Raw genomic sequence first — 23,814 nt, 5'->3', positions numbered from 1 at the left:
GCGGCTGCTCCCTTGGGCAGTGGCGGTGTCGAGGGGCCCGGCGGCGGCGGCGGAGCCGGGCGGGCGCGCCGGGTGTAAACGAGGCGGATGTCCCGCGCCGGGGGCACCCAAGCAGCGACGAGTGCCTAGGGTGCAGGGGCTGTCGAGGAGGCCGCACGTGGCTGTGCGGGGAGTCGGAGCAGTAGGGGTGACGTCCGGCGACACACTGGCCGCATAGGGGCAGTGCGGAGACTGGCAAATCGGCGGGGCCAACACTGGCCGCACGTGGCAGTGCGGGCGTCGGCTGGGGACGAGGGCTGGCGGCCGCACGTGGCAGTGTAGCAAGTGCGGCCACCGGCGCGGGCGTCTGGGGTGGGGGGGTGACGCCGGCGCTGGAGGAGGCAGGGAGCGCCCGGTGAGCTGAGGGCTCGAGCCGGCGCTGCAACTGGAGTAACCTGCAGGGAGAAGAGGTTGTGTCGGTCCTATGGGGGCCGACACAATGTCAGTGCTATCCAGAAAATCAAAGTCCGCCGTAGATGGGGGAGTCGTCTGATGTGCGAAAGGAAAGTCGGACTCATCGAAGGTGACATGGCGAGAGATGATGACCTTATTGGAAGTAAGGTCAAGACACCGATAGCCTTTGTGGTGAGCCGAGTAACCTAGGAGGACGCACATGACAGAACGGGGAGCGAGTTTTTGTGTGACGGTGGCAGAAAGGTTCGGGTAGCACTTGCAACCAAAGACACAAAGATGGTCATACGTCGGGGGAGAGCCGAACAAGGCTGCGTGTGGCGTAGACATATTGAGTGTCTTGGTGGGGAAGATGTTCAGAAGGTGGGTCGCCGTATGGAGTGCCTCGACCCAAAAGGATGGGGAACCGGACGCCTGAAACAGAAGCGAGCGGATGACGTTGTTTGTGGAACGAATGATGCGCTCAGCTTTACCGTTTCGGGCGGAGGTGTAGGGGCAGGACATGCGCAGGTGAACACCATGGGTCAGGAAGAAGATGCGGGCGCTAGAGTTATCGAACTCTTTGCCGTTGTCGCACTGGATGGCCTTGACGGTGGCGTTAAACTGGGTGCGCACATAAGCAAAGAAACTGGTCAGTGTGGAACACGTGTCAGACTTGAGGCGTAAAGGAAACGTCCACAAATGGTGAGAGCAATCATCGAGTATGACCAAATAATATTTAAAGCCTGACACACTGACAATATGGGACGTCCATAAATCATAGTGTATGAGATCAAAATTATTGGAAGCACGAGACGATGATGCACTAAACGGGAGGCGGATGTGGCGTCCAAGCTGACATGTGTGACACAGGGAGGAGGCGCCATCACTGGGACACGTCGGAAGAGCAGAGGCGAGCTTGGCGAGAGCTTCACGGCCAGGGTGTCCGAGGCGACGATGCCACAGCGACAGGGAGGAGGTGGCGACCAAGGAGTGAGCAGCAGGAAGGTGCATCGGGTAGAGGGCGCCCGAACTATTGCACCTGATGATCAGCTTCCTGCTCATGAGATCCTTCACAGAACAACCAGCAGGGTCAAATTCAATAGAACAGTTGTGTCGGTACCCTGTAGCAGGGATACCCACTTCTACTGCAGCAAGGCAGGACCCGCGTAGTCATCCGTAACTACGCGGTAAAAGGCGGAGCAACCGGGGGCCACAGGTCAGGCTCTTACCTCACCGGGCCAACGGCCCCGGATCCGCTCTCCGCTCTGGGACGGGTCCGGAGGCGCCACGTGTCCCCGAGGAAGGGAAGCGCCGAGCCAACCACCGAGATCCCGGACCTCCCATAGGGGTCTGGGACCTCCTCACGCCCGTTCGGACCTCCCACGCGCGTAGAGCTAACATACCACCGGGGGGTTCGGAGCCACCACATATTCCGCGGGCGCGGGCGCGAGTCTTCCGCTGGAAGACTTGCCCACCCACCGCATTCAATGCGGGAGGTTGAGGCGTGCTCTGCCGCCGCGACTCGCGGGGCAGACTTTGTCAGTCCTCACTGTAGACCGCGTATTACCGAGGTACACAGTACAACCGCCTGCGCCGCACCCGCGAAGAGCCCGTCTACTGCATTAATTGGATACGATGGCACGACACTTTTCCATCATACCTCATATGCCGCAAGCTACACAGCCCGTACAGCTACGTGGCAGGCGACGCCGCTTGCTACGCCTGGCGTCGTTTCGACAAGACAGCGCCTGGACACGCTGAACAGGGGATTCCAGGAGCAGGCAAGGAAATCCAGGAGAGAGATCTCCTTCGCCTGCGACGCCATAATGTATGAATAGTACATTATTTTATACTATATCATTGGGCCCACCTGTCGGGGACCCAGCAGCCATGTACGCGCCTCCCTTGAGATATAAAGGGGAGGCGCTCGCTGCACAGAGGCATCAAAACGCACGCTGGACTCAGCTCCAACTCTTCGGTCTTGAGCAATACAGCACACAGTGGACGTAGGGTATTACGCTCCGGCGGCCCGAACCACTCTAAACCTGTTGTGTTCATCGTGTTCTTGAGCGAGATCGAACTAGTCGCTAGCTAACCCCCGAGTACTCACCCTCTGGGCTTAGGCGGGTGCATTCCGCTACCCGGCTGTGGTTTACCACACCACGGCAAGTTGTTATCGGTAGTAAACTGGCGAACAGATATAAGATTCTTAAAAAGCTGTGATGAAACAAGGACATTATTAAGACAGAAGGAACCAGGTAAATCAGTAAAGCCAGTACCCGTGACAAGTAAGAGGGAACCATTACCGACAACAATGGAGGAAGGTGTGAGACCCTGAGGTGGTACAAAATGAGACAGTGCAGATGAACAGGAAGTCATGTGAGAGGATGCACCTGTGTTGAAATACCAGTTGTTGTTCTGTGGCTGGTTCAGTGTGCCGATGCTGAAGGCGGACGCGAGCGATTGCTGGTCCCATGAAGGGAGACCAGAGAGGGGGTTGTAGAAACCCGGCGGAGGCGCCCACTGCCCAGCTGTGATGGTGGAGGCAGCAGACGACGAGACAGCAGGCTGCTGCTGTGGCGGAGAGGTGAGCAACGCCTGCTGGTAGGCCAGTAGCGCCTGCTGCTGCTGCTGTAGGTGCTGCTGGGGCGGGCGCGGCTGAGGGAGCGGCGCGAGGGGAGGCCTGGAGCCGGGCCACATCTGGATGGACCCGGTCCAGGGGTTCCAGAAAGAGGGCCACGGCTGGCCGCCTTTGGAGCCGGAGGAAGCCTGGCCGGCTTGGCCGGCCTGACCGCCGGTGCCGTCCTTCTTGCCGCCGCACTTGCTGCGGCGGTTCTTGGACGCCTTGGATGAGGTGCCCCCGGAGCCCCCACTGCCGCTGCCGGCGCTGCCGCCCCCCGTCGTCGCCTGGACGGGGGCGGTAGCGTGAGACACGACGAAGGCAGCGGGCGTGGAGGACTGGTGCTTCAGGGTGAGCTCCTCCAGAAGCAGGGCGTCCTTGACCTCGAGGAACGAGGGGAACGGGTGCCTGTGGCGAAGATGGAGGCCGATGTTGCCGTACCACTCGTTGAGGCCACGGATGTGGTTGAGGACGATCGTGCGGTCGATGACCGTTTCGCCGAGATCGCCGAGGTCGTCCGCCATCTGCTTGAGGCACCTGCAGTAGTTAGTGATGGAGAGGTAACCCTGGGTGAAGCCGCGAAACTGGACGTCGAGGTAGAGCGCCCGGGTCTCGCGATTGCTGAGGAATTGAGATTCCACGGCAACCCAGGCGGCACGAGCAGTGGAACCCCGCGAGGAGATGGTGTCGACGAGGTCGTTGGAGATCGTGCCGAGGATCCAGGATTTGACGATGCAATCCATGCACGCCCAATCCAGATAGGTGGCAACTAGTTCTTCGAGGAGGACGTGTCCCTGGAGGGAGAATTTCCCAACAGTGCGGAGGAACTGGTCGCGCCAACGAGTGTAGTTGCCGGAGGAGACGTCGAGGACGACGGAGATCAGACTAAGGATGTTCTGCACCGCCACGGCCTGTGCATGGAGGTTGATGATGGCGGCGGCCTCGTGCAGCAGCAAGGCCTGGTGCAGATCAGAGGGGCCGCCGCCGGCGTTGTCGTCCTCCTTGGCGTCGTCTTCGTCGTCAGAGGGGGGGCGCAGCGGCGCGCTCACGCTCGGCGTTCGCTAGGGCATCGCGCCAGCGAGCCGCAGCGGCATCGCGGTCGCGGGCGGCGGCAGCAGCCTCCTCCTCGGCCACGGTCGCGCGATCGTGGGCTGCCTGACGGGCAGCCTTGGCTTTGGCGTCAGCCTCAGCCTGGGCGGCACAAGCTTTGGCGGAGGCGGTAGGGGAGGAAGGTGGAGTCCCGGCCATGGGAGGGGGGAGCAACACGACAAGGAGTCGGCGCGCGCGCAGTCGGGGGAGGCGCGCTAGGGCAGCGGAAGGCGAGGCGGGTGAGGAACCCAGTCTCTTGATACCATGAAGGAAAGTATGGCCAGGAATTGTATATTTATTGATGAAGAGGTATACAGGAGGTACACGTATATAGGCAAGGAACCCTTGGGCTTATAGAAACAGGGGAGAGCCAATCAGAGGGATCCTTGCCTAAACCATCAACCCTAACATATCTCCTAGTGCTGGCGCAGCAGCCAGGCGCCCAAGGCCCAGAGGGCCAGCCCAAGCACAGCCCATAAAGGGCGACTACAATCTTCTAACATGAATTAGGTATATGCAAAAGTTAACTTAAAGTATATTTGGATGTGCCAATCAGTTGTTCCCCAGATGAAACCAACATTTCCTCCTGCAGGTGGATTACTCACTCTATTAGTCATATTGCTTTATTCAAGCATTTGTATGAAGTATATATGATTGGAATACTACTGTCAGATTTTGAGGATCCTCATCCGTTTGTGCATGAAGGAGCAAGAGCTTTGCTCGAATGTGTTGAAGTGAGAAATATTCATTTTGTGTCATCAGGGAGACACGAGGGGCCACGACGACTTTGATGATGTTGCCGGTGCAGGGTAGAATAAAATAGTAATATTTTTTCAATAAATGAAAGAGAGATTAATATTTATGTAAATAACTAGACAAATTTATGGGTAAACAGGTCAAGTTTTGGTAGTCCCACTCCCACATGGCTTTGTTATGTTCTTCATTTCTTTGGTGACAAGCATGTGTTAGTCAAGGTGGCTATCTATTCTTGTCTTTCAAATATTGTATGATCGCTGCGGGCTATGTATGGCTCCATGCCCATTCATATTCAGAGGGACCGCGCTAACGCGCGATAGGTCGCGCGATAGGCGAGGGCGCGACCTTGTCCGCCTTCCATTCGTACGGGGTAACTTAAATTTAACGTCATGCAGTACAAGACAATCAAATCACGTGGCAAGTGAGAGGTAGGTGGGTGATAGCACTCCATGTTTATATATTTATGCTTTTGTAGTTCTTCAAATGATAATATCTCTCCCATACGAGATCCGATTTTTATTCCGTTTTCGACTTTGTGTTCCTTATAACGAGACCTACGAAATAAGACCCACTTTGCATATATTTTAAGAACATTTTATTTATACTAGCAACTTGTGTACAGTGCCAATAACAACTTATATAGATGTTATGTAACAACTTAGGTATATATATATAGGATATATCAATTTAAGTGTATCAACTTATACAATGACAACATATCAACTTATTTGTTTTGGTACCACATCAACTTACCTAGTGTGAAGACAATCAACTTGCCCATAAGTTAGCTTACATAATAGTACTGTCAACTTATGTTGAGCATATGTATCAATTTGTTTGTTCACCAAGTAACAACATATAAAACTATCAAATTATATTATATGTATAGTAGTAACTTATATAGATCACGTAGCAAATTATATTTTATTTTGAATATATTAATGGGCATAACAACTTATGTTTTCCAATGTGATAACTTGTATAATTAATATAGAATTCTTGTATCAACTTATATAGATTGTTAAGCAACTAAATGTTATTACAATATACCAAGTTATATATGGATTTGAGTAGCAACTATTTGGAATTTCATATCACAATTTATGTAAACATGTGAGGGAACTTGTATTGAATAAAATGTTTTACAATATATGCAATACATAGAAATCATGTAGCATAATATAAAACTGATTGTTGTCAACATATCATGTGAGCTCACTCTCTTGCCTTTGAAAATCTAAAATAAGCACTAGTCCTTTATGATGGTCTTTAAACCAGGTTCACCAAGATCAATCGGTTTTGCTAGCCCTTTTCTCCTAACACCCTGAAAAAGGAAAAGGTGCAAAGAAAATAAGTTGACCATAAAATAGTTTTTGCTGGTGAGGGGAGAAAAGAACCAGAAGTTGCCACATAGTTTGGTGCATGTTAGTTGCTACCTATAAGTTGCTACACATGTTCTATACAAGTTGGTGGTAAAAAAAAAGACAACAAAGTTACCACATAGGTTGTTGGTACAAATTGTAAATGATGTCTCCCACATTTGAAATCTTCATCAATACTTTGGAGTTTGCTTTTCCATACCATGCCGAAAAAATAGAAAAAGTATAAAAATGCATTTGATATAACTGAGTATCCCCATCTACTGGAAGATGATTTTTTACGTAGGTTTTTGTGCTATACTATGCATAAGTTGCTCATGACACTGCAAATATAAAAGAAACAGCAGGGTATGTGTCCAATAAGTTACTACTTGATGATCCAAAAATAAACTGCTCTCTAAAAGTTCTGTTTGACTGTATAAATAGAGCAATTTTTAATATAGATTGCTGGAGGAAAAAGTATAAGCTGCCACATAATTTATTCATAGGTTGATGGTAAGAACCACAATAATATATTGCATAGTTTCTATGATGCCACATGTCACTACCGCTAGAAAAGTATGAAAAAAGCAGCATCTAATCAATTTTTTAGACATCCGCACATGATAAGTAAAAGTTGCCACACATAAAAATAATAATATTTGACTCGTACACTGATGATATGGCACTGCCATGTTGATCCAAAATAAAAATCACCTCGGGTAAACCAACTTCTAGTATTCTTAGAAAAAACTGATGTTACTCTCCAAAAATAACCAAAAAATGGCAGTGCGTGCTATGAGTAAGTTGCTACTTGCTGAACCAAATAAAACATATACCTCTAATTAAGTTTCTACATGTTTGTAAGTCGCCTATAACTTATATCACTTGCTTCTGGAGAAGAAATTTCATCATTCATGCATCTTAGTTCTAAAAAAACTAGTTTCTTAACTTAAAAAAATACAATAAGCTAATCAAGATGCGCTTTCATCTCTGCACATGAGTTCTAATCTAATTACAGGAGCACAGGCAATACAAGGTACCACAAGAGCGAGGTTCTAATCCACTATAACACCTCAATTTCCAACACACAATAGTAGGGGGAAGATGCAAAAGATAATCATATTATATACGAGCACTGGCCCCACAGGTTGCGCAGGCGCATAGGCCGCAAGAACAACACAGAAGCATAAGAAGCAAAGGCAGCACATGAGTACATGTATGCATTAAAGTTGTTACAAAATGGTCCAAAAATAAATGAAAACAACAATGCATGTGCTCTGAATAAGTTGCTACATGCTGGTCCAAATAAAAATTTAGCTCTAATTAAGTTGCTACATGTTTGAATGTGACCTATCACATATGATTTATATTAGTTGCTTCTGAAGAAGGAATTCCATCATGCATGCATAGTGGCTTCTGAACGAAAAATTGTATGCTCTGAATAAGTTGTTACATGCTGATAAAAATAAAAATCTACCTCTAATTAAGTTGCTACATATTTAGACGTGGCCTATGACTTATACTAGACTTATATTAGACATTACATCATACGGGCATAGTAGTTTTTTATACCAGTTTCTTAACAAAAACTGTACTAATACATATGCTACATCTCCATCCCCAAAAATGGATATCTCCTATATGAGTTTGACATGAGTTGTAATCCTAAAAAATTGCATACTCTAATCTCCAAAAATCAATCTACAACTTTCACGTGACTTCTATTCGGAAATATGTACATGAGATTCTGATCAAAATGGACTTTCATCCCCGTGAGTTCTAATCTAATCCCCATAGATTCTAATAAAGTTATAGGAGTGCTAGTTCTAATCCACGAGAACACCTCAATTTCAGCAAGGAGATGTAAAAGTACCGTATGCATAGGAGCACATACAACACCTTGATCGCAGAGGGGAAATAAAAAAATAGCCTCGTGCAGGATCGTAGATAACATAATTAACACAACAGTACTTACATCACAGGATAGGAGCAGCAAAAGGAAGCATAGGTATGATAGGAGCCCATGCAGAATAGGTAGCGTAGGAGCACAAGTAGCACAGGAGTACAGGCAAAGCAGAGGAGGGAGGCTCACCTCGATTTGTTGCCGTGGGTTGTTGCGCATCGGGCAACTTCCTCCGCACAAGCCGTAGCTTCCTCCGCCTGATTCCCACCGCCGCCACCCTCCACTTCCCTACCGCGGCATGGATCTCCGCCGTGCAATCTCCCCTCTTCCTCGCCGCCGCCACGCCGAGCAACTGCCCCTCTCCACTCGTTGCTGCTGGTGTTGGTTCTGGGAGGAGGCTCGTCCCGATCTATTTTGGCCTATTTGTAACGATCGGCACAGATTAGTAGAAAAGGCCGCGGATGTGGGAGGAAAGGCCGGCGGCCTGGTGGGCTGAAGCGTCGCGCGGTCGCGCTTCAGCGCGACAGGTCGTTTGTTAGAGTTTTCCTATTCAGAGAGAATTTGTTCCTCCTGTAGCAATGAACGGGCATTCAACTAGTCCACAAAAAAAAAGGGGAGGCTGTTCATGGGCCCGTTCACTTCAGATTATTGTGGCGGGCTGCTGCTTCAGCTGCACGGCCCAGCCAAGCAGCGTTCGGCTGCTGCAAAGATTCAAAGCCCAATCGTTTTTTTTTAATCCATCAGCTGCAGTACAACGGCGAATTGCGGGCTCCGCAGCTCTGTTGGGCCTCGCATTGCGGGCTGAATTGCGGCGATTCGCGGGCTTGTGGCGCGCGAGTCTATCCAGCAGATTTGCGGCAAAACCCGGTTTTACCGTCGCCCGTTCGTAAACAATCTCGCGGTCAATTCCAGTCCGCATTCATGTGGTGGCCTCCACCTACAGCGGCAGGCTCCCTCAAAAAAAAAAAAAAACTACAGCGGCAGGCTCATCATTTACTCCGATTCCTTTCGACCTCTCTCTCTTTCTATTTCATCTTCCTCTCTCTTTCTCTTTCCCTGCGGTATCCAACCCCCACAGGCCGCAGCGCCTGGGCGGAGCGGCGGCGACTGCGTGGGGGCTGGGGCGGCGGCTCGGAAAGGCGGAGCGGCGGCGGCTGGGCGAGGGCTGGGGCTGGGGCGGAGGCGGCGCGGCCCGGCGGCGGGCAGTGACGGCGAGCTTCCCCGGGCGCTCGCCCCCGACTGTGGCGAGCTCCCCTGCCGCTTGTCCTTGCCTCCACGGCGCGCAACAGCAGCGAGCGGCGGCGGCGCCCACGACGACGGGCGTTCGGGCATCTGACAGGTGGGGCAATTCATTTTTTAATCTTCAAGGATGAGCTCCGAGGCGATTGGGCTGGGCTGACTGGGCTGATCAGCCCCAGGTGGGGGCATCCAGAAAGACGAGATAGATCGTGGGGCGGGCGTAGCTTTCCGTGTCCGTGTCCGTGGGCCCCCGTCCAGCTCCGAGGCGGGTAGTATCTGTGGGCCCCCGTCCAGCTCCGCGTCGCCCGCCTCGAACGACCTGTAGAGCGGCGAACGGAGCCCCGCGGCGAACCTCCCAGCGATCCGGGGCGACCGGCTAGCCACAGCAGGGGGGCACGCACGGTACCCTTCTCATTGCCGCGGTACGGCTCGTTTCTCTTTCAACCTGACTGAATTCGTCGCTTAAGAATCGGGTGCACGGGGAGGGGTTTTCGACGTCGCCGCGGTGAGCCCGGCCGTAGGAGATTCGATTGGGTGCCGCGGGCGCCGCGCTGCTTAATTTCTACAGAACTGCTGTTGCTTGGTCCGCGAGTTATCTGTCGATCCCTGTGATTGGTCGGACGGCGTGGGTTTCTCCTCTCCTTTTTGTGCCAGCGAGTGATGCAAGCTCGGGGCTTCGGATTAAATCATTAAAGCGAGCAGGGCCTGTTTTTTGCGGGGATCTTTGACCAGTTAGTTACTTTCTTGATTCTCAGCTCAGCGGACCCTGATCTGTCTCCAACAACCTATATAGGATAAGACAAGCACCCAGATTGCTGATGGCCCAAGATCTCCGACGCTAGATATCTGGCTATGGGCCAATGGCCAGCGGTGCTGCTCTAGTTACAGGATGCGTTCTTCCAGCCAGCCCGCCTCGCGCGAATCATGTTCATAGCAGGACACGGGGCTGTAGATCTCTTCGGTTTCATCGCAGTCATGCTAGACCTCATCTTCCCTGCTCAGATACACGCCGCTTGTTTGCTTGTGCGCCTGCTCGTGGCCATCTGAAAGTTGCCCGTGCTGAAGGTTCGACTTGTCTATTTATTTTACCATTGCGGGTGGTGGTTGGAGCCATAATACACATATTTGTGTCGCAAAATTCCAGTAGGACGCTGCTCTGATGATTGACAGTACAACACTGGCATTTCAGTTGTTAGTGTTTAATTAAGAGGAATTCCAGTTCATAGTCTTCCCGGCAACCTGTTCCGTGCTAATTACCTCCACAGAAGTGTTTTTAAATAAATTTGACTGGTACTGTTAACGAAAATCTGCATGTGATTGTTACTCTTACCAGTTACCACCATCAGTAACACCAATTATTTCAGGTTATCCCACCATGGATGGGACAAACGATGGAAGCCCTCCATCTAAACTTCATACAAGACTGAGGCTTTGGGAGTTTCCTGACTGTTATATATTTGAACCAATTGATGGCCTTGCTGACTTGTTATTGTCAGTTAGCCGATCCAATGGAACAATGAATCTGGTTGAAGCACTGCCGCTGCGTGAATCATCGACACCTAAAGTTCAAATAGTTTATGGTGTGATAGGAGTGCTCAAGCTTGCAGTTGGATCATATTTTCTGGTGATCACAGACCGTGATTGTGTGGGATCCTACTTGGGACACGCCATTTTTAAAGTGACAGGACTAAAAGTTCTTCCCTGCAACAATGCACTCAACACAACTTCAGCCGAACAGGTGTGTCATCGCTTCCTCTGTACCCTGTTAAGTTGTTGCTATAAATATTCCCTTTGAACATTCAAATATACTGTTGGCAGAAAAAAATGGAAAGTGAATTCTCGGAACTCCTGGATGCTGCAGAGAGGACTATCGGCCTTCACTTCTCCTATGATATCAACCTTACTCTCTCGTGAGTATCTTGTTAAACATTTTCAGTTACATTCTTGAGTTCCATCCTTGAAGCATTTAGCTTTTGAATGCAGAGAGAAAGTTATTAAGGAATATCCATGGTCTCAATTAATTTAGTACTATGAACTTCCCTGTATTATTTGTTGTAATCCACAGGCTTATCTTTTGTCTGTTCTAATCCAGTGCACAAAGGCTACATGAACTTGGTGATGAATATAAATCACTTCCCCTGTGGAGACAGGTTTGCTTCCATCTCCTTTTCTAACTCGACAGTATCTCTATCCACTATATCTTGTCATATGAAGCCTCTGCTGCTTAGCCTTACCGGTTGCCTTTGCTAGTTGCTACTGTTAGTTTTACATTGAGTGCCATGATCTGACTATTCTATGGCAACAAACTTTGAACTGTCTGTTTGTGCTTAGTCTCCAAGTTTGCCATTCTGCTATTGGTAATGGCTAATGACTTCTGTAGCATGCAGCGAATTCACAAGATAATTCTGAGTAATCACATCCTTCAACATGGAAAATGTGCATGTTAATGTTTGGTAGAACTTTTATAGTGTGGTGTGGGAACTAAGAAACCAGTCTACTTGAGTTAAACTTGGTAAAATTGATTTTTAAGCTTTTTCACAATAGTGTTTCAGCATCCGTGCTTAGTATTACTATCTTGTGCTTTCTTTTCAGGCAGAACCAAGATTTCTATGGAACAGTTACTTGTTGGAACCTCTAATTGAGAACAAGGTAAGATCAATAAATCTTTTGGTGGCCTGTTTGGATATCAGGGATTGGTGTACAAATCCTTAGTATTTAGTTCAAATTCAGATTTAATCCGTAAAATTCCTAGACTATCTTCCCTTTCCAGACCTTAGTTCATTTCACTTTGGATTTTAAGGCAGCTGATCCAGTATTCTGATTTTTTTCCTTTCTCCCTTGACAGCTGAACCAGTACTTATTGCCAGTAATTCAAGGCAGTATCCTTGTCATATCATGAAATTTCAACTAGGGCACTACTAGCGACATAAGATGTGTTCTATTAAAATGTCGATTCAACTTTTCCTTGTTCATGTTTTATTGTGAACTTATGGAACTTAACTGAATATCAGGTTTTCAAAACATAAATGCAGAAGTTGGCTCAGAAAAGGTAAATGTGACCCTGATTGCACGTAGGTGTACACGGAGGATAGGTGAGCGTCGTTATGCATCAAAATAAGTTTTTCACATTTCTTACTTTCATTAATATTTTAGTTAAATATGTTATTACTGTGCATGGTCAGTTTTAACTGCATCATGTCTTCTCATTTTTGCGAAACCCAATCGTTTATGATTTCTTCATGAGTTTTTCTGAAGGCACTCGCATGTGGAGACGAGGAGCTGATGCAGAGGGTTATGCTGCAAACTTTGTTGAAACAGAGCAGATAATGCAGTCAAAAGGATTTACAGCATCGTATGTGCAAGTAGGTTTCTTCTCACAATTTGAAATCTACACTTAATATTGCTTTTTGGTTGCCTCATTATTATGTTGTGCTTCAGTCTTAATTAGTTAGCTGTTATATACATATTCCAAATACCTTGACAAATTATATGTTTTGCAGGTTCGAGGTTCTATGCCATTCTTGTGGGAGCAGATTGTTGATTTGACATATAAACCTAGCTTTGACATTGTTAGACAGGAGGAGGCGGTGAGCTTTCTTATATAATGTCTTATATCATTTCTTGTTTAGTTCTTTACCTTGTTACTACAAATTGTGTTCATTATTTTATTTTATTTTATAACTCAATCTTGCTTTCTATTGTTCAGCCTCGTGTGCTTGAGCGGCACTTTCATGATTTGCAAAAGAAATATGGAGCTGTCTTGGCTGTAGATCTTGTCAATACAGTAAGTATACTGCACTTGAACTTCGAACTAACATTAGTGCTATGACTTTCCAAAATTAAGAAAGTCAGGAGTATTTGCTCCATATAAAACCATTATTTGTGGGCTCTGATCCTCAGTAAGATGTCTGGTTTCCAAAATCAAATGATTCTTCATATCAAGGATTGAACTCAGATATGGGTCCTGCATACTTGCATTATTTTCTTCCCAAGTGGACATATTGCAACGTGTACTACAGTTATTCCTTCATGCTTATGTTGCATATAGTAGTATAATGATTTGTTCAGATTGGTCATTTTGATTGCATGTATACTTTTGCATCTACCCTTATGGTTCTTGCTTATTGGTTTTCTTCTATCTTCCATGTGATTGTTCACCTTGTTTGATTTCTGATATTTAGGGTGGCGGTGAAGGTCGCCTCCGTGAAAGATATGCAAAATCTATTGAACCTATTCTCAGTGAAGATGTAAGGTAACAATTTCTTTCTCCGCTGTGGATTGCTTACTGCTCCTATGGTGTAGTGTTGTGGCCAAATATGTTTGCATGCCTATGTCTTGCAGATATGTGCACTTTGACTTCCACAGAGTTTGTGGTCATATTCACTTTGAACGCCTTTCTCAGCTGTATGAGCAGATCAAAGACTATCTTAAGAAACATAGGTATGTTAAGTAACTGATATAGTTTTACTTCATGCCATACCATTTATCATTTTGTACAGTCTTGCAATTTGTCAAAGGAACATTGTTATATGGGGGCCGAATCAGCCATCAAATATACTTTGGTCTCACAGTCAACCACTAGTTGCACATCAAATCTGCGTACAAGACGAACTGCATAGGACTTGGCTTGAGGGGGTTATTAGTTCTTTAATCTAGTGGTCAATGGCTGAATTCGTGCTAACCAGCCTGATGTAGAATGAACTTTTCTAGCAAAAGCTATCAAATCTTGCATGTTGCCACTTAAGATTTTACCTTGAACCTTGAGGGAGTGCTAGTACAGATGCGTTAATGACCTACTTTATAGATTTTGTGGTATTCGAGTTCCTGTCTGAAGTGTGGGCCTGGCATTGGTGATAGTCTCTCCACTTGTGCCCTGGAGGTCCCAGATTCAAATGAGCCTCCACTCAAAATGAGGGTAAGGCTGCCTACAAATTCCCTTCCCAGATCCCACTTTATGTGGGAGCTTTCAGCACTGGGTATGCCATTTTTATTCGAGATCCTGGCTAAGCGGGAAAAGTGAAGTGCATTCAGTCACAATGTGTTAGCCATTCCATTTTTGGCTTATTATCATCATCTATAGTGAGGTTTTTTGTATATCTTAGTGATATATTCCTTTATATTTTGTCTCCAAAGACTCATGTATCCTTTCCAACTTGGTTTTCTAATACAGTTGTCTGATAGGTACTTCCTTATAAATGATAAAGGTGAGAAAATTGAGGAGCAGACTGGCACTGTCAGAACAAATTGTATAGACTGTTTGGATCGCACCAATGTGACTCAGGTACATACTTCCAAGCTTTATCACATTCACATTTTCTTCTGCAGTTATTCTTAATCAAATAATATGCCTATGCAATACCATTTTAGCCATCCAATTAAACCTAGTGGTATCCCTTTTTGTTTTCTAAACCAAGTTGAGAAATATTTGTTGTTTGGCTAAGGGCATTCATCATCCTTCTATTGTTGTATTGCAATGTACATGTACTGTCTAACAGATGCGGAACTTGCAAAAAATGTCTCTTTTGAACTGTTATAATCATTTCCAAACTGGCATACTTGGATAATTGATGTACTTTTAGGACATCATGTTTGATACTTATTATATGGTTTAAGTTGTACTCTTCATTTGGTTTCAGATTATTTGTTCTAAAACAGACATATGATGCAGTAAGAATCCCATGCCCTGACTTCATAGACTCATAGTAGTCAATCATTGTGCTATTTGTTGATACATCCTTCTAGGACGGACTATTACTCTTTTTTGGGTTTTAGTTCTCTTTTGGTTCTTCAACTTTCACTTATATATCTGAATTGAATTCTAACAATACCTAAACAGAGCATGATTGGGAGAAAAATTCTGGAGAGCCAACTCCAACGGATAGAAGTTCTTGGTGTTAATGATACAATAAGCAACCACCCAGCCTTTGATACAAACTACAAAGTTTGTGAGTATTATCTTCACCATTTAATTAATCTGGGTTCTTGTGTTTTCCATTCCTTTTTATAAGCAATGTTGTTGGAGTAAATCGAGTCCTGTTTTCAGTGTGGGCAAACCATGGAGATGCAATAAGCATTCAGTACTCCGGAACTCCTGCTCTGAAGGGAGATTTTGTTCGGTAATTTGTAGAACAAATTTCTACTTTACTTCTAAAGTGTTTTTTGCTGTATTTGTAGTCCCTCCCCTTTGGTTTTCTTAGCAAGAACAGGACCTAGTTCCAATTTTTACTTCAAATAAGAACATTAGTTATCTTTATCACCTCAAATCTGTTTAAACCTAAGAACTTATAGTTATGAGATGCTTTTGGGGTTATGAAGAATTGACAACCCCATGTCCACTGTTGATGTGAATCTCTATACCACCATAATCCAGATAATGGGTTACTGTAAAGCTGATGTGTTTTACTAGTCATCGGGTGAAAGGTCTACATCATACCAGTAAATGTCAGTGCAGAACATAAGATGGTCCCAGAATAATAATTAGACTGATCGAGTACATACTAAGTACTATGGTTTCTTCTGTATATATCATAGGTTACTGATGGTTAATTTATGTTCATTCTGTTTTGTAGTTGGGTATTTTAAAATAAAAGACAGCTGCAATATTGTATTATTTATTCTAGGCAACTTTCACAATATTTATGTTTGTTTTCGTCTCTTAGGTATGGGAAGCGAACTACTCAGGGAATTGTGAATGATTTGCGGAATGCACTTGCTAGATACTACTTGAATAACTTTGTTGATGGGACTAAGCAGGTAAACATTGATTTTGTCGATGATATCCCGAATGTCAACTCTCTATGACTTCACTTATTAGATTTTTCATGTTAATGATATATTAGCACCAGTGCGATTCTTGCAGGGGGGCTAAGCCTAGGTGATAAATTACTGAAATTTATGCTGAGTTATGGCAGCTTACATGATGTTGCATACTCCCTCCATACTCGAAAAGAAAGTCGTTTGGACAGCGACACGGTCTCCAAAGCTTAACTATGACTTCTTATTTCTATAAAAATATTTATCACCAAGTGATATATTTATATTTTATGAATGTATTTTTTAAGACAAATCTATTCATATGATTTTTGTATTTTGAAACTCAACAACTTAAAAGTTATTCATGATTTATATTCCCAATGTTTGACCCAAACCTTGTCCAAAACAACTTCCTTTTCGAGTATGGATGGAGTAATTGATTTGTGTGGTAACAGACAATGCATCCTCTATAAAACTGCTTGTTAACGTCTCAGACTGTCCACAATCTAACAAATATCGTGCAAGCTAAATAATTTAACTCAATTTGTTCCAATTTACCTTCAATTAAATATCTGCCCCGGTTATTATCTTGCATAGGATGCCATGGACCTTCTTCAAGGGCATTACTTGACATCTGTTAGTCGAGACATGGCAGTGCCAAGAAAAGGAGGACTTCTAGAGAGTTATGCGGTGGGTACAATTCGCTATAGCTTAGACTTTCTCTTTACATAAAAGTTATCGCATTTCGAATTGCTAATGGGAATTTCTCTGAAATAATTCACATTTTGAATGTTTTTCTGGGTGTAAACAGCTGGTTCAACTTCTGGAATTTGTCTCTTATGTATTTTTTTTCCCTTTACAGTCCTTCCGCCTTGCTTTTGCATTGGTTATGGGAGCTCTGATGTTCATGATGATGTCACTAAGACATGGTAAGGATTCTGGCTCCGCTGAAAGAAATATTGTTTAGTATTCTGCTATAAATTTGTGCTGATCAGTACTCTCCTGTAATTTGGCAGAAAGCAGCATTTGCTGTCTGTTTTCTATCCACATCCAATCCATGCATTAAATAAAGGACCAAATCCATAAAGTCTTCCATTTAGGCTTATTCCTTTGGAAAGAGATTTACTGCTCAATGGTGCTACCTTGATGTTTTGTTTATGCAGTGCATTGAGTATTTAAATATAAGTGCAACCAATGGAACAAAAAAAATCACTTGCACACACATTTCTTCCTTCTCTCATTTTTTATGGATTAGTGAGTGCTACCATTCAACTTAATGGGTGTGTGGTCAAGTTGATTACGTGCCGGTTAACATTAAAAAACTGACTGTATTTGCGAGACCACACAATTAGCGCCCATGAAATCAGCCTTGAGATGTGATTTACGCTGGTTTTGACATTTTGGGGATGTGAAGTAAACGGCTGAAGTTGAGGATGAAAAATTAGACTGCATCAATATTTTAAGAACCTTTTTGTTTTGTTTCGTTGTATATAATTAATGTTTGAAGAATTGAAATTTGTAAAGTCAAAATCTATCAATGTTGTTTAAGTTAGCTATCCTAATATGTGTTGACCTGTAAGGAGCTAGACTATTCAGGTTGATCGAAATTGTAACTCCATGTACACCCCTAACTTCCCTCAATTACCTTTGCAGCCCGGACTGATGTTCACCACTTGTTGCTGTCACTTCTGTGGGCTGGTCTTTGTATTGGTATCACACATTTTGTCAGAGCCAATGGTCGAACATTCACTAATCGACCTCGGTTTCACCAGTCACGCCATTGATAGGTGCAAAGCAATCATTTGGCTCATCAAGTGAGATTGTCATCATTCATCAAACTTGTTGACGCATTGGTTTGTGAAGAATATGTATTGCATGTTTTTGCACGCAAACACTTTGTGATAAGTTTTCTTCCATTTTGTAACAAGCTTTTGTTTCCTTCTCTCTTAACTTTTAATTCCTGTAGTCCTGGGTGCCATGATCTGCTTAATAGGATCCGTTTGTAAAAAAAAAAAAAACAAGTGAACATGCCTTTTGCAATTATCAGTGTATTTATTGATTTGACACACTTGGAGTTCTTGACAGTTTCACCAGCAATGACTGGGATTAGACTGAGGGAGCTGTACCCACTGCTCACTATAATAAGGCCATGTTTAGTTCCCACCCCTGTAAATGCAAAAACGCAAAATTTTGTGAAGGAATCTTGCTAATTTGAAGTACTAAATGAAGTCTATTTACAATTTTTTTTGTATAGATGGGCTGTAAATCGCGAGACAAATTTAATGAGCCTACTTAATTCATAATTTGCAACAGTGATGCTACAGGAACCATCCGTTGATTATTGATTAATCATAGATTAATTAGCATTATTAGATTCGTCTCGTGATTTACAACACATCTGTGAAAAAAAGTTTTGTAAATAAACAGCGATGCTACATTTTGCGTTTACAACGGCCTAAAGTATTCAGACTAAATCGCTGCCCGTACATGGCCTAAAGTATTCAGACTAAATCGCTGCCCGTACATGGCTCGTCAGTTATGTTTTCAGCCGTGGAAATGCAGTACCTGTTTCTCCATCCAACCCCTGCAAACGGTCATAAATTTCGTTGGCTTTCTTGACGTCCTGCTGAAGCCGTGGAAATGCATTTTATCTGCCAAACTCGAGTGTCTGGTCGAGTATGCCAACTGCATCTGTTCTGCATTTCTACTGTGCCTTGTCAGCTCTTTCTGCCCCAGCAACTTGTCCGGCCTGCACGCTCGTGTGCCTTTGGCTGTGTTTAGATGGAGTAAAAAGGGGATACGAAAAGTCGTATTGAACACTGTAGCACACTGTAGCATTTTTCGTTTGTTTGTGGTAAATATTGTCATACCATGACCTAACTAGACTCAAAAGATTCGTCTCGCAACGTACATCAAAACTATGCAATTAATTTTTTTATTTAACTACATTTAGTACTCCATGCATGGACCATTTGCTATATTTAATATTTTGATGTGACGGAGATGTGATGAAAAATTTGGATTTGGGGGGGGGGGATTTTGGGGCATCTAAACACACCCTTTGGTGGCAAGTGCTTCCCCTCTACCGGTTTTTACTTGACCATGACACAAGGCCTGTATTCTTCTGCTGCTGCCGCTACTGGTTGGTGTTTGAAGTAGAAGCCAAGACAAAGCCCGGGAACCATGTCTACTTCAACATCCTTTGCATTGGGTTCCCACCAGTGATCTCGTCCTGACCTGCAGTGGCAGCACCCTCACCCATGGTCGTCATGGAGGCAACCGCCGCGAGCCGCGCCGAGGTCGACACCTCCCGGCCGTTCCAGTCGGTCCGGCAGGCCGTCGAGGCCTTTGGAGAGAGGTACGCCGGTGGTGGCAACAACAGAAGCTCCAATGCGACCAGCGAGTCCAGCGTCAAGCTCAGCGCGCCTCCGGCAGCCTCGTCGTCCATGGTGCTGGAGCTGGACTGCCTGAAGAAGCTGGAGGAAGACCTGGAGGAGGCCAAGGGCGAGCTGGTGGAGCTGAGGCAGAGGCAGGCCCAGATGGAGGGGGCCATGTCCAGCCTGAGCGCGCAATTCAGCAGGGGCCTGGCCGTCTTCTCCGGCCTCGGCAAGGGGAAGGAGGTGGCCGGCGTAGGCACGCCGGCGGCGGCTGTCGGAGAAGACGAGTACAGTGGCCACGGCCGGGTCCGCAGCGACCGGTGGGACGAGAGCCGGGGCGAGGAGTGGATGGCGAGCCTGGAGTACCTGCCGAGCCTGTCGGAGGCGCTAGCCATCAAGATGATCGAGGACGACCAGGAGGGAGACGGGAAGGGGAGGAAGACCAAGAACAACAAAAACGAGGCAGCCAGGAAGAAGCACAAGAAGCAGAGAAGTGGGATCTCATTGGTTGGGGGTATGTTGTGCTCCAAGAAAGCCAAGTCCAGGTGATCAACACATACTTATACCGGTTTTCCAAAAAAAACACATAATTATACCAGAGATGTTTTTTTATATATTTGTGTTGACAACAAATTTTTTCCTACCTTAATTTTTGCTGAAGAATAGATGTAGTCTGCCTCATAAGCTGCATTGCGCAGCAGTTGCCGGTCTGGAACACGGGAATTTCGCAAGGATTTTATGGTAGCAATGCTGCATGGAGCGATTTGTTTGGCTCCTATAGAAAGAAATCCTGCGAAATTCCCGGTTCTTGATGGAGAGCTGGCCCAAGGGAATTTTGAAGTTGATGCTGCCTTGTAATACCAAGTTGATGTTTGTGCTAGTAGTTGGTAGGAGAGGTATGACCTCCAGCCAAGATGAATTCCACCGGGTGCTAAAATGATCGTCTTGTATTGTACCCGTTTCCGTTCGTATTACCCAACTATCTAACGAGCCGCGTATGGAGCCGGCAGAGACGGTTAGAATGACTCGACACGAATGATGTGTCAAGTGTCATGCAGTAGCGAACATACAAAATTTCGTTGAGTTGGCCAAGTCTGATCACGATATTTGGTTCGACATGAGCTCCACGATGTGTCATGTTCATCTTATCCTTTCCGACACTACTTTTGTACCTTAACGAAAACAAACATGGCTGAATCATATTATTTCTTGGATAAATGAGCCCTTGGTCCTTATTTCATTCACTTTGTTCGGTGCAGCCAGTTAGTAGTATTTTTCTCTCATACCAAATCAACACCAGTGTACTTTTCTTTCCCAACAAAACAGCACCAGCTACCAACCAAACAGAATGATAAGTCAGAATTCTCTAACTTTGGCCAAAGTTTAATGTCCACAAATACGCTCGCTTCAGCCTTTTCCGTCGCTGCGGCTGTGGCTGCACAGCCGCTGCAATTTGCCATTTTTGGTTCTAGCATATGGATGTGATGCATGCCTGTATTCATGTGCTGAAGTGCTAATGTCATCTGACATCTACTCTCTCCATTCTAAAATCTAGGTCGTTCTGACTTTTCTAAATTCATATATTTTGTTATGTATCTAGACATATGTTATATCTAGGTGCATAACAAATACTATGAATCTAAAAATACCAAAACGATCTAGACATATGTTATATCTAGGTGCATAGCAAATACTATGAATCTAAAAATACCAAAACGATCTACATTTTGGAACAGAGGGAGTATTTACTATTCTCTGTGTTATTTGCATATGAATGATGCATGGTTGTAACTATTGTGTCGAGCTAAATGTTTCGAGTGGTTACATGTGTCAATATTCCCGATTTGAGTTACTGATTCCCAATCATAATCGGCATGTTCCCAATCAATACATTCCGTTCTTAATATCCTGTAATATCTATTCCGTTTTCTCGTCCGTCTTTTCCGTTCTCGGAAAAAAAAACAGAATCAGAGACAGAGAGTTTTCTCAACGTTTTTAACCCTAACAGCAGCTGAGCCGATCGGTTGCTTGGTTGTTTTGGTCAAGTCCGTTCGTTATGGCTCTGTTGGTTGGAACTCGGAGGAGTGCGGAAACAATACAAACTCGACAGAATCTCTTTATTTTATTTTTAAAGTAAGGTTAAATATATGAACAGTGTACATATTTGTCCTTAAAATTTGTCAATATGTTACGCCTAGAGTTCCTAAATACACCTGTGATTAATGATATGGTATGTCAATGTGGAGATGATACAAGTCAAAATTATAAGGGCGCCTTCATTGATTTAGGCATAGATGATACATTTCAACAAGTTTGCAATCCCTTATTTGTATTTCCAAGTTCCTGGATTTAGTTGACATTTCATGATAAATTTAGGAACAAGTGCAGCTTTTTTCTACATAAAAGATAGACCTGCTACAAGAACTTAGATTAGCTTTATATCTAAAAAATCAAATTGATTCCCTAAATAAGGCCTTGTTTAGATGCCTCTAGTAAAGATTTTGAAAGAGAATCTTTGCACATTTGAAGTATTAAACATAAAATAATCACAGAACTAATTACAGAACTCGTCTATAAACTATGAGAAGAATTTATAAGACTAATTAATCCATCACTAACATATATTTACTATAGCTTTACTGTAATAATTTATTGTAATTATGACCTAATTAGGCTCATTAGATTCGTCTCGTAATTTACAAGCAAACTATGCAATTAATTTTTATTTCGTCTAGATTTAATACTCTATGCATGTACTACAAGATAATTTTGGAATTTTGAATTTTACATCTAAACAAGACCTAAGCTCATATTGCACTTCAATTTCCCCACTCAGGCACCGCATGGGGCGACTCGGCAGCCGTCTAGGCTCCGCCGCCGCCTAACCTCCTCCTCCTCTCTCCTTGACACCGCCGGGGGTCCGCTGGGAAGCCCGCACAGCTCCTAGGAAGGCGGCAGCGAGGTCTTCGCCCTGGCTGGCCGCGTGCTCCGCCGTTGCGGGGCGGCACTCGGTCGGCCGATCGGTGCCGAGCCGCGGTGTGCTGGCAACGCAATGGATCTGGGCTACTGGTGCCCGGATCTGGGGCTACGGCAGTGGCTTCAGCGGTGGGTGGCCTGTTGCGGTGCGTCGGGGCAGCGAGGTGGCTTGCAGCGCCGGATAGTTGGCGGGAGCACGAGGAGGTCATCAGCGGGGCAATAGTTGTGCTGGTGCGGAAGCGGTCCGGGGAGGTGTCGCACAGCTGCGGGTGCAGACGCAGGCGGTCCTGCGGCGCCCACGTGCGGGAGCAGTGCCGGCCGGCATCGGCCCAGCGCAGGAGCAAGGGCATGGAGGGTGGAGTTGCACACGCGCAAACGAGGAGACAGTGCACAGGCTTGGTGGGCGGCTCAGCGGGAGGGCTCTATGCTTAGCTCGTTTGGGAGGTGGGCAAGTACAGTAAAAGTCATATCAAATCTGCCGGCAAGATGACGGCGAAGTTTTTGGGAGCCGTTTAGCTTATTGAAAGTGCTGTCATGGTGTCTTCCAACTCCGGCCAGCTGCAGGGTTTGCTTCGGTTATGCCGTGGTGGCGTGGTGTGGCCTGCGACGGTTTGCTTCGGTGATGGCTGGTGACGCCATGGTGGCTTGAATGGTCCAAGTAGGGGTGCCAGTGGCGCCATGGTGGTGTGGCCGGTTGCACCTGGCTTCTTCTTGTGCTTCAAGTTGTTGAGTTTGGCCGGAGGCGATGGCCCCAAAAGGAAGGCTCGTGTTGATGACCCAATCTGATCGGGTGGAGTTCAGTTGATGCTCATTTTGATGTCCCAATCCAATCGGGTAGTTTTTTAAGCTTGGGCGGTGAGATCGCGTTAATGCCTCATTCCAATTGACCAGTGTGTGGCGTCTTTCGATGTCTCAATCCGATCGGTCATAGTTGCTAGTATAGTTTTAGGTGTTCTTGTTGTACAATTTTTGGGTCCGGTCTATTAGCTGGGTCAATTATATCTTCTTAAAATTAATATACGTCGAACCTTGGATCAATTTTTTTGATATTAATATACGACGAACAGTAAGGTTCATAATCTTTAAAACTATTTATCTTATCGTATTTCAGTCTCAGTAACAATTTTTTTTAAATAACGCAACATGGTTTAAATCTTGTGATTCAACTGACATCAGCCGACTTCTTATTTCTTACGGGTCCCACTTTGCTTGTCCACTGATGAAAAAGGAAAATTTCCCCAAAGCGCCAAGATAAAATCCGGAACCCTCCCGGGCGCCCATGTCAGTGACACCGGGTCGAGGTACGAA

At 45.4% G+C, this 23,814-nt stretch overlaps 3 protein-coding genes across 7 annotated transcripts; 2 read left to right on the top strand and 1 right to left on the bottom strand.

Annotated features, from left to right (window-relative positions):
* Positions 1-733: 733 nt before the first annotated feature.
* On the bottom strand, positions 734-4,300 carry LOC120648211. Its single transcript, XM_039924948.1, has 5 exons — positions 4,208-4,300; positions 2,826-4,113; positions 1,472-1,500; positions 924-1,053; positions 734-864 (listed from the first exon to the last, which is right to left on the bottom strand). Exons 1-5 carry the CDS (start codon positions 4,298-4,300, stop codon positions 734-736), a joined length of 1,671 nt encoding a protein of 556 aa, XP_039780882.1.
* Positions 4,301-9,191: 4,891 nt separating this feature from the next.
* On the top strand, positions 9,192-18,221 carry LOC120646813 (phosphoinositide phosphatase SAC7-like). 5 transcript variants are annotated; one of them, XM_039923298.1, is made up of 19 exons: positions 9,192-9,500; positions 10,765-11,138; positions 11,219-11,310; positions 11,493-11,550; positions 11,993-12,049; positions 12,246-12,279; positions 12,412-12,492; positions 12,656-12,762; positions 12,901-12,987; positions 13,107-13,184; positions 13,582-13,652; positions 13,742-13,840; positions 14,582-14,681; positions 15,237-15,345; positions 15,444-15,516; positions 16,060-16,153; positions 16,751-16,843; positions 17,016-17,082; positions 17,807-18,221. In XM_039923298.1, the coding sequence occupies exons 2-19, from the start codon at positions 10,776-10,778 to the stop codon at positions 17,935-17,937; spliced, it is 1,794 nt and encodes a 597-aa protein (XP_039779232.1). In that variant the 5' UTR covers positions 9,192-9,500; positions 10,765-10,775; the 3' UTR covers positions 17,938-18,221. The 5 variants fall into 5 exon arrangements, 4 of the variants coding, with proteins under 4 accessions (XP_039779232.1, XP_039779231.1, XP_039779233.1 ...); XM_039923297.1 differs by lacking the exon at positions 9,192-9,500 and adding an exon at positions 9,545-9,822; XM_039923296.1 differs by lacking the exon at positions 9,192-9,500 and adding an exon at positions 9,845-10,465.
* Positions 18,222-19,275: 1,054 nt separating this feature from the next.
* On the top strand, positions 19,276-20,432 carry LOC120646812. Its single transcript, XM_039923294.1, has one exon. The coding sequence runs from the start codon at positions 19,414-19,416 to the stop codon at positions 20,077-20,079; it is 666 nt and encodes a 221-aa protein (XP_039779228.1). The 5' UTR covers positions 19,276-19,413; the 3' UTR covers positions 20,080-20,432.
* Positions 20,433-23,814: the final 3,382 nt, after the last annotated feature.

The sequence above is a fragment of the Panicum virgatum genome, chromosome 9K, assembly GCF_016808335.1.
Source record: "Panicum virgatum strain AP13 chromosome 9K, P.virgatum_v5, whole genome shotgun sequence".
NCBI classification, from domain to species: Eukaryota; Viridiplantae; Streptophyta; class Magnoliopsida; order Poales; family Poaceae; genus Panicum; species Panicum virgatum.
This window is presented reverse-complemented; position numbering and strand designations above follow the sequence as displayed.

Coding starts and splice junctions, on each gene's coding strand:
- LOC120648211 (XM_039924948.1), bottom strand. CDS start 4,300: ATGGCCGGGACTCCACCTTCCTCCCCTACCGCCTCCGCCAAAGCTTGT. Junction 4,114..4,207: donor AAGCCAAGGCTGCCCGTCAG/GCAGCCCACGAT, acceptor GCGATGCCCTAG/CGAACGCCGAGCGTGAGCGC. Junction 1,054..1,471: donor AGCAGGAAGCTGATCATCAG/GTGCAATAGTTC, acceptor GTGCGCACCCAG/TTTAACGCCACCGTCAAGGC.
- LOC120646813 (XM_039923296.1), top strand. CDS start 10,261: ATGGCCAGCGGTGCTGCTCTAGTTACAGGATGCGTTCTTCCAGCCAGC. Junction 11,551..11,992: donor CACTTCCCCTGTGGAGACAG/GTTTGCTTCCAT, acceptor CTTTCTTTTCAG/GCAGAACCAAGATTTCTATG. Junction 12,050..12,245: donor AACCTCTAATTGAGAACAAG/GTAAGATCAATA, acceptor CTCCCTTGACAG/CTGAACCAGTACTTATTGCC.
- LOC120646812 (XM_039923294.1), top strand. CDS start 19,414: ATGGTCGTCATGGAGGCAACCGCCGCGAGCCGCGCCGAGGTCGACACC.